The sequence below is a fragment of the Cyprinus carpio genome, chromosome B8, assembly GCF_018340385.1.
Source record: "Cyprinus carpio isolate SPL01 chromosome B8, ASM1834038v1, whole genome shotgun sequence".
Taxonomy (NCBI): Eukaryota; Metazoa; Chordata; class Actinopteri; order Cypriniformes; family Cyprinidae; genus Cyprinus; species Cyprinus carpio.
Window position 1 is genome coordinate 2,194,803 of NC_056604.1, and position 10,538 is coordinate 2,205,340.

The 10,538-nt window shown below is 41.9% G+C and overlaps 1 protein-coding gene across 1 annotated transcript; it reads right to left on the minus strand.

Annotated features, from left to right (window-relative positions):
• Positions 1 to 273: 273 nt before the first annotated feature.
• LOC122138306 lies at positions 274 to 1,716 on the minus strand. The gene is made up of 6 exons (XM_042730389.1): positions 1,389 to 1,716; positions 1,131 to 1,198; positions 931 to 1,014; positions 721 to 774; positions 492 to 623; positions 274 to 326 (listed from the first exon to the last, which is right to left on the minus strand). Exons 1-6 carry the CDS (start codon positions 1,643 to 1,645, stop codon positions 274 to 276), a joined length of 648 nt encoding a protein of 215 aa, XP_042586323.1. The 5' UTR covers positions 1,646 to 1,716.
• Positions 1,717 to 10,538: the final 8,822 nt, after the last annotated feature.

Genomic DNA, 10,538 nt, shown 5'->3' on the forward strand with positions numbered 1-10,538 from the left:
TGAATTATTTTGTTAAAGTTTAATTTTATTTGGAAAAGCTCCTCTTATCTTAAGGGAAACAGTAGATAACCACTGAAAGTGCTGTGTTTATTCTGGTCATCATATATCCACCTTCCAGAACAAAGTCTCAGATAGACGACATCTCCAACTTCCAGAATCAACACAACTCCTTTTGAGGAGTTTACACCCCCCTGTTGCTGACGGGTATGTGCTACAACCACCTTCTCTCCGTTCTTCACAATGTAGACAGTTGATGCAGTTGAGGAAATGACATTAGATAGGGTAGTTGAGCTTGTAATGTCCTTTCAGTGGGGCAGTGAAAATACCTAAAGCAGATAACAAAGATAAAGATAGAATCAGCTGTGCACAGTGTAATAGTTTTGAAACACGTCCGATCATTTGATTCTATTATTCACATTACACAACTGCAGAGAGGTTTGAATGAAGCAGAAGGATTCTCGTTACTATTGAGTTTTGTCATTGATAATTACCTGTAATTGGGTTGTAGGCGTTCCCGATGTTTGTGAAGACGTTCCTGTAGGTTAGAGTGTATTTGTGGTTGAAAGGACCGATATTTCCACTGCCAGGTTCCACCAATGCAGCTGAAAAAGCTATCTCTCTGTCTGTGATTGAAAAACATAAGCAATATTGTGATATATTACCATTTTACACTGAGGATGTAAACACTGAATTTAATACAATTCAAATACTCAGTTTTACCTCTGTTTTCCTTTCTCAGCTCCTCCACTTGTCTCTCGGTAAGATTAGAAGTTTCTGTGAAAATGTTTAAAATGCTTATTATAATAGATAGATAACACGATTTACACAGAAAGTGTTCAATTTTAGACTAATATTTACACTATGCAGTGTATTGCATTAGTGTTTTCCAGATGGACAGCTGATAAAAGAGTGAATGTTCTGGTAAGATACCATCAGTTTTCTTGTTCAGGTCTTCCAGGATGACCGTCTGTTGTTCTGCAGTTTTCTCTGAGTCCCTCAGTCGTGCCTCTAAGGCTTATTATAGCAGAGAGATAACACAGTTTACACTCAATTTTACATTATGCAGTGTATTACGATTGTGTTTTACTCTGAGGGTCACTGATAAAAGAGTGAAGGTTTTAATGAGGTACCATCATTTTTCTTGTTCAGCTCTTCCAGGATAAACATCTGTTGCTCCTTCAGTTGCGTCTCTAAGGCTTATTATAGCAGAGAGATAACAGTCCACAATCAATTTTACATTATACAGTGTATTATGATTGTGTTTTACTCTGAGGATATTTTTTTAATGTGTGGATGTTTTGATGAGGTAGTGTAGTTTTTATTGTTGTGCTTTTTTTTTTATTGTTGTGTTTTTTTATGATGTGTGTTTGTTTTTTTGCTCTAAGGCTCTGATGTTGGCTTTCTGCTCTGTGACAGTGGCGGTCAGTTCTCTCAGTGCTGCGTGGATGTCAGGGAAGCTCAGATGGCAGTATTGTTGGCTGTCAGTTTCATCTCTCCGAGGGTCTGTCTGAGCTGGATTCTGTCTTCTGTCCTCAGTGCTGAGCTGTTGACTGATCTCATTCTCAGAGAGTCCTCCATCTACCTGCTGCTGTACCACAAACACAAAGGTTTCCAGCAGCAGCAGTGTACATAACAAACCCTTCATTCTTCACTGATGTTCAGCTCTTGCTCTGTCATCCTCACAGACCCTCATGCTCTTTTTATAGTGTCCTGATTTACTGTCCTTTGTGCTTGATTTATAGTGCTTCAGATAAAAAGTTAATTGTTAATCATATTTAAAGGGATGTTCCGGGTTCAATAGACGTTTAACTCTATTTATGAGGTTTGGGGCACAATGTTGAGCAAAACAGAATATAACTAATCTTTTTTAAATTGATATAGAAATGTCACGCCACTTTCTGGTATCCGTGTGGATCTGGATGTAAATTTACGGAGACAAAATCAGCAAGTAATGTTTACATATATAATGTTGAAACCTTGTGAGAATACTACTGAAATAGGGCATGTTTTAATGTTTTAGATTAGATTCAACTTTAGATTAGATTAAACTTTATTGTCATTGCACATGTAAGGTACAAGGCAATGAAATGCAGTTAGCATCTAACAAGAAGTGCAATAAGCAGTAAGTACAGAATATACAGTGTCTACAATATGTTACAAATGTACAATAAATATACAGATATGGCAGTACAATGGACATAATTTACATATTTTTAAATACTATCAGCATGATATACAGATAGGTGTACTATGAACATACTATACAGATGGATTATGTAATAAGTGTATGTACACTTTAAGCAGAAACTATAAGCATATGAACATTATTTACACTAGTGCAATGGACTGTAAAAAGTAGGGATGTACGATATATCGGCCACCATATCGATACCGGCCGATATATGTAAATTTTTCTGTTATCGTTATTGAACCGATAAGAGAATTTGGCCGATATTTTAGAGCCGGTAAATGCATTATTTCCTGCAGAGACACTTCAGATGCGCACTATTCACCATGATGGTTTTTAATTGCTTGAAATATCATTGGAAACACTTCGAAAATGAAAATACAGTGAACTGCAACGTGCAAGTCTGTCATATTATAATGAGATTATTAGCTACTGTAAAATAATGTAACGGAATCTTTGTTCACAGTTAAGTTCGCTTGTGCATTTACAGTCTTTTGTGCAATTGTACATTGTGTTTATTTTATGCATATAAATCAGATTTTTCTCAAATAGAATGCGTTTGGTTAAGCTATAGCCTATAGAGGGTTAATAGAGCACTTCAGTTTGCTGGTGATCATCTTTAGCTCAGCGCATGCAGCTCAAACAGCAGCTTACAACAATAATAATAATGAATGAGATTGTCATATATATAACATTATAATGAGAATACTATAATAAAACGTTATTAATTCGTTTGGTTTGGTTTCTGTGTTTCAGCGTGTTGTTGCGGGAAGAGCCGCACATCCACAACAGAAGTTAAACATTCTGATTAGCACGTAACTTAGTTCGAGTTCACGTGTGCATTTGGTCTTTTTGTACGTATATAATTATATTTATGTTGTATAAATATCTGAATATATGATGTGTTTCCTTGTGTTAAATAAGTTGGCAGCACTTCAGTTTACCGGTGTTCATTCAGCTCTTCAGCTTCAGCACACAGACCTTGTGCACAACAGCAATGCACAACATTAATAACTATAATTGGGAATGTCATAAACATAATATTATAAAGAGAAAATTACCGTAATAAAAAAGTTGTGAATTATTTGAGTTAGTTTGCTGTGTTTCAGCGCATTCAGAGCGTGTCCACGACACATCTGACTATTCGGGTTGTAGCACCGGTGCATTGCAGTATTGGAAATAGGCTACTTCTGTTTTAAACTGTGAAGGCGAGCCAGTGGATATCATACAAGCAACGTGCAAACTTTGTGCAAGTCAAACTTATGCCGGTGAATGTCTTTCACCATGATAGTGAAAGTAAAAACTGACGGCACTTTCGGCATCTGATGACGCATTAACAGTGCGTATTCAGAGACGACGAGAGACGAATTTCCTAATATGTGGTATATCTAACTGTTTTAATTTATTTCTTTAATGTTTCTCTTGTGGCCCGAACATAGTGAAAACGAGAAGAAACATTATTCGTGTTGAACAGGTTGTTTTTGAAAGTTGGTGCATAAAATTGATAAAGTGTTACTGAAGTGTAACAATTTTATTTAGGCTTTATTTTGGTAATCAGGCTCTCAAAAATTATGTAAAAATGTTTTTTTTTTATTTATCGGCCAACATATCAGTTATCGGCTTTCATATTTAAAGAATTATCAGTTATCGGTATTGGCCAAAATTTTCATATTGATGCATCCCTAGTAAAAAGTGCATAGAAAAATATTCCAGTGTGCAAATGGATCATTCAGTATTCTGGATGCACAGACATTAGTGCAAGTAATAACAAGTGAACTGTTTTTTGTTTGTAAGCCAGATGTAGTGTTGAGGAGGGGTGAGGAGTCTGTGTGTTTGGTGTGTGGGGGGTGTTGGTGGGGGGGGTCAGAGGGCAGAATTCAGTAAGGAGACAGCTGTAAAAAGCTGTTCCTGAGTCTGCTGGTCCATGTTCAGAGGCTCCTGAAGCGCCTCCCGGAGGGCAGGAGGTTAAACAGTCTATGGTGAGGGAGAGAGGACTCCTTAAGAATGCTGCGAGCTCGACGTAGACCGCCTTTTCTCTGGATGTCCTTAATAGCAGGAAGTGTTGTCCCTGTGATGCTTTGGGCGGTTTTCATCACCCTCTGCAGTGCCTTGCGGTCACCAACTGAGCAGTTTCCATACCAGACTGTGATACAACTGGTCAGGATGCTCTCGATCGCACAAAGGTAGACAGCTGGTTCTTCTTCAGTGTCCTGAGAAAGAAGAGGCGTTGGTGAGCCTTCTTGACCATGCTGGAGGTGTTTGTGGTCCAGGACAGGTCCTCCGAGATGGTGGTTCCCAGGAACTTGAAGCTGGAGACACGTTCAACAACCATCCCGTTAATGTGGATGGGTCATGCATGCTTCCTTTCTTCTTCCTAAAGTCCACAATGAGCTCCTTTGTCTTGCTGGTGTTAAGGAGCAGGTTATTGTCAGCGCACCATGTGGCCAGGTGCTGTACCTCCTCCCTGTAGGCAGTCTCATCGTTGTCTCTGATGAGGCCAATCACCCAGGTGTCATCTGAAAACTTAATGATGGAGTTGGATCCATGCACAGGCTTGCAGTCATGGGTGTACAGGGAGTAGAGGAATGGGCTCAGCACACAGCCCTGTGGTACGCCGGTGCTGAGTGTGATGGTGGTGGAGCAGGTGTGGTCTGACCTAACATGCTGAGGTCTGTTGGTCAGAAAGTCCATGATCCAGTTGCAGAGGGAGGTGTTTATGTGTTGGTCTCTAAGTTTTGTGGTCAGCTTGGAGGGAATGACGGTGTTAAATGCTGAGCTGAAGTCAACAAACAACATCCGTACATATGTGTTGTTATTGTTCAAGTGTGTGAGTACAGAGTGCAGCACTGTGCATACTGCATCCTCTGTGCTCCTATTGCTATGGTAGGCAAATTGGTGTGGGTCCAGTGTGGGTGGGAGGCAGTCCTTGAGGTGTGCTAGGTCCAGTCGCTCAAAGCACTTTGTGACGATAGGTGTGAGTGCTACAGGGCGGTGGTCATTCAGGCACATTGGGGAGGAGTGTTTCGGCACTGGCACAATGGATGTGGACTTAAAGCATGTTGGCACAGTTGCTTGGGTGAGGGACAGGTTGAAAATGTCTGTGAAGACCCCGGCAAGCTGCTCTGCACATGCTCTAAGCACACGTCCAGGAATGCTGTCCGGGCCGGCAGCCTTGTGTGCGTTGATCCGGCTCAATGCAGTGTGGACATCTGTGGAGGTGAGTTTGAGGGGTTGGTGGTTTGCTGAGAGTGTGATCTTGGTGGCCATCTCCTTGCTGTCGCTTTTGAAGCGAGCATAAAAGTAATTTAGCTCATTAAGGAAGGAGACACGTCTGTGACCGTTGAAGTAGAGTTGTTTGGCTTGTAGTCACTGATGACCTGGATGCCCTGCCACATGCGTTGGGGGTCAAAGTTGGAAAAGTGCTCTTCTAACTTTAGCTTGTAGCAGTACTTTGCCTTTTTGATGCCCCTTTTCAGGTTAGCCCTGGATTTACTGTAGGCCTGAGCGTCATCTGACCTGAAGGCAGTGTTGCGGGCTTTCAGCAGATGTCGCACCTCCTTGTTCATACATGGCTTCTGATTAGGGTATGTTGTTATCTGTTTTTCTGTTGTAACACTGTCAATGGTGGTGTTGATGTGATTCAGTACAGAGGAGGTATAGATATCAATGTCCATGTGAGAGCCACAGGCAGCCTGAGAAGCAAACATACTCAGTGTGTTGAAACCTGTCCTGAAGTAAAGAGTCTGCTCCAGTTGGCCACACTTTGATGGTCCTCACTGATGGCTTCACATGGTTAATGAGGGGTGAATATTTAGGGGTGAGAAACAAAGAAAGGTGATTAGACTGTCTGAGGTGGGGGAGGGGGGTCGCGATGTAAGCTCCATCAATGTTTGTGTAAACATGATTCAAAGTTTTGTCTTCTCTAGTGTGGCAGGAAACATGTTGATGGAATTTGGGGGAGCACTGTCTTTAATTTGGAGTGATTAAAATCACCTGCGACAATAAAAGCAGCCTCCGGGTGAGCAGTCTGTTGTTTACTAATGGCCATATGCAGTTTGTTCATAGCAAGCTTGGCATTAGCATCCGGTGGAATATAGACTGCAGTTATAATTAGGGATGCACCGAAATGAAAATTCTTGGCCGAAACCGAAAAAGAGGAAACCAAGGCCGAAAACCGAAACACCGAAAGAAATTATGCCAATTATTAGTGCCATTGCATTTATGGCTATGACTGTGTACTAACTTTACTAAAATCAAGGCATTGCAATTGCATAAATTAATATTAAAGTTTCAAAGAATAAATCAATTACAAATTATGCAAATATTTATTTAGCACATTGCAACAATACACAGTATAAAATAAAATTCTAACTAAAATGTTTAACTTGACCCCACTCATGTGTACATTGAAAAATCATGTACAGGCCTACAGAAAGGTTTTTAAATTAAATGTTCTCTCATAAAAACAAAGTGCATTTAGGTCAAGTGCATTTGAAATTTTTCTCTGTAGGACTACTACAAGAAAGTGCATTACTTCTCCAGTAGGCAAGAGGGTTATCACTTCTGGGTATGGGGACTTCATACAGATAACCATCTATCTGTTGAGCGGTTGAGCTTGTCATCTGCCTGACATTTGAGAAAGATTTGAGAGAATGTATTTAAATAGGGCCAGGGCATAAATAAACATTTATATCAAATTTAAAAAAAAAATATCTAGCAGAAATATGGCTACAATCTGAAAGTCACATATATAGTAGCCTAAGAACAGAATAGCCTACGTATTATTATTATTTGAGGCACTTTCTTGTAGGATTTCACTGAACATATCAGTCAACGAGGGTGCAGAGAGATGAGTCTTTTTTTCTGCGCTATGATATCCTTCTCCGTGCAACACTCTGTGCGCTGCTCCGTCTCCGTCTCCACGTGGGTTCTCCGCATCCATCGCGGCCTGGAACATTTCTCGTGCGCGCTTTTCGGTGGCCGAATATTCGGTGCATCCCTAGTTATAATGGTGGAAGTGAACTCCAGCGGCAGATAAAAAGGTCTACACTTAACAATGAGAAACTCTAGGTTAGCTGAGCAGTGTCTCCCAACAATGACAGTGTTCGTACACCAAGCTTTGTTAATATAAATGCACAATCCACCACCTCTTGTTTTGCCAGAGTCATCTGCTGTCCTACCTGCCCAGAGCGTGTAACGTCCGGCTAGCTCAATAGCATTATTGGGTACGTCGCTGTGTTGCCATGTTTCTGTGAAAACCATGACATTGCAATCCAAAAGTCTCTTACTGTGGGTGATGCATAGTCATAACTTGTCCATTTTGTTCACCAGTGACCGCATATTAGCGAGGAAAATGCTGGGTAAAGAGAGCCAGAGCATTGTTAACTTTAGCTTAGCTCTTAGACCTCCGCGCTTCCCCCGCCTTTGTTTATGATCTCGACGCCACCTGCGAGCACTTCCGCCCGGCTGAGTAGAGTGCGTAGCCTCGGCTGTTCTGGAGATCTCAGGGATGAGTTGAAGATTGGTGATAAAACTGCTGGAAAAGTGCACACCAATATCCAAAAGCTCCTGTCGGGTGTAAGATAGTAAGGCAAAGCTGTTCAGTACAAGCAGACCCGAGATGAGCAGAAAAAATACTGCAAAATTGCAAAAACTGGAGAGACGCTGAGCCTCGCGATGTGTACGCGCCGCCATCTTGGTCTAAATTTTACTGCTTTAACTAAAGAATGACTTGACAGTGATTTCTCTGGTGATTGATATCATGCCACAAATGTTGCTGATGGAGTTTGAATGTTATTTCCCCCACATGCAACAATCTTATATCAACAGTGCATGGATTAATAAACAAACAAATAAATTATATTCTTACCTTACTATTAATATATAACTAAATTATAGAATATTCTGAAGATGGCAGGCTATATGTGTAAATCAATTTATTCAATGCAAGTTATTTAACTCAAAACTTTTAAGTCAATTTAATTTCAGTGACATAAAATATTAATTATACTGTAAATGGAGAAAGTAGAAATGTAGATAATATATTAATCTTACTTTTTTCAGCAAAAAAAAATAAATAAAATCAATACAACTGTTAGTATTAATTGTGAACATATTAAAAAACAAAATTAAGTCATATGTCATATGTTGTTATTGTTGTTTTTTTAATAGCATTTTGAAATATGCGTATCCCCCGAAATAAATACCAGATTAGGATATAAAAAAGGATTATCATCAATATTGACATTGAATGGTGTCACAAGGTAAACTTTCATTATTGTGAATTCTGGGGTGGTGTGTGTGAGGGGTGGGGTGTTTTGAGGGGGTTTGGCGTTCCCCCTTGGTGGAGGGGTGGGGTGGATGGGGATTATAAATCACATCAAGGATGAGCGGATCCCCCTTAGTAGAAATCGCATTCTGGGCCACCTGTACAGAGACCCCTTTCTATTTATTTTGAGTTTAAAAATGATGGGGTGGGGGCTGGGGCCACGGCCTTGGAGGCTGCTCCGCCATGGCCTTCTGAACTGTCTGCTCCATGGTCAGAATGCTGTTTATATACTTCAGTACAGCATTCAACACAATCATCCCTCAACAGCTCATTTACAAACTGGTCCAGCTGGGGCTCAACACTTCGCTGTGCAACTGGCTGTTGGACTTTCTGACTGGAAGACCTCAGGCAGTACGTGTCGGCAGCAACACATCCAGCACCATCACACTGAACACTGGGGCCCCCCAAGGATGTGTACTGAGCCCCCTTCTCTTCACTCTGCTGACACACGACTGCACACCATCACACAACTCCAACCTCTTCATTAAGTTTGCGGATGACACGACTGTGGTGGGTCTCATTAGCAACAGAGATGAGACAAACTACAGGAGTGAGGTGAGCCGCCTGGGGGGGGGGGGGGTGCAGTGACAACAATCTCTCTCTGAACGTGGAGAAGATGAAGGAGATTGTTGTTGACTTCAGGAGAGCGCACACTCAGCACGTTCCTCTGACCATCAACGGTGCGACTGTGGAGAGAGTGAGCAGCACCAAGTTCCTGGGTGTGCACATCACAGAGGACCTCTCCTGGACCGACAACACTGCAGCACTGGCCAAGAAATCACAACAGCGTCTCTACTTCCTCTGGAAACTGAGGGGAGCCAGAGCCCCACCCCCCATCATGTACACCTTCTACAGAGGCACCATCGAGAGCATTCTGACTAGCTGCATCACTGTGTGGTATGGCGCCTGCAACGCGTCCTGCCGGAAGACTCTGCAACGCATAGTGAGAGCAGCTGAGAAGATCATTGGTGTCTCTCTCCCCTCCCTCCAGGAAATTGATGGAACCCGTCTCACTCGCAAAGCCCTCTGCATCGCAGGTGATCCCACTCACCCGTCACACAGCTTCTTCAGTCTACTGCCATCAGGGAGGAGACTGCGGAGTCTCCAGGCCAGGACCAGCAGACTGAAGGACAGCTTCATCCATCAGGCTGTCAGGAAGCTGAACTCCCTCCTGACCTTGCTCCCCCTCCCCTCTTTTTCCCCATACACCACTGAACTCTGAACCTCAGTCCCCTGTGCTGCTTCATTTATCTTTCTTTTTACATGACCTATTTGTATATTTGTATAGTTGTACGTTATATTTTATTATCTGTATTTAATGTTCTACTTGTAGCAGGAATAGCTGCCTAGTTAATGTGGCTGCAGTTTCCAGTAATTACTGAATGGTCAAGTCAAGTCAAGTCATCTTTATTTATATAGCGCTTTAAACAAAAAAGATTGTGTCAAAGCAACTGAACAACATCAATTAGGAAAGCAAAATGGTAAGTGCCTAATTAGATTCAGGTGCACTATGGGTATGTGTGCATGTATAAGGAATGTTACTTGCACTGTTAAGGAGTATGTTGACGGGTGGCTATCGCTGCATTCTTGGACGCTGGTTTTTTATCTTTCCCATCATTATGGATCTTTGAGTCGAACCCTACAGGGCAAGTGTTGGCTGATTACTGCATTGTTGCACCTGGTATGCAGTCCGGGCTGGGCTAAACCATAGCTTGATGTCAGGAGGGCTGACTTGTTAACGATCAGTTAAAGAAGTACTGCTTATAATGCATCCATGTGATCGCGGACAGCCGATTGGAATAGTGACCTGGCTTCCCCTTCCTTTCCCTTTTTTGAGTTGGGGTGGTTTTTTTTATATTGGTTAAATGTGATCGCGGACAGCCGATTGGAATTGCGATGTTCCATCTTGTCTCATCCGATGCTTTCATTAGGGCCTGGGCGTCTCAAGTGAACTTGACATCAGAGGATCTTAATTCACTAGTCGTTGGGTCACCCCGCACTGTTTCAACTGGAAGATTGTGT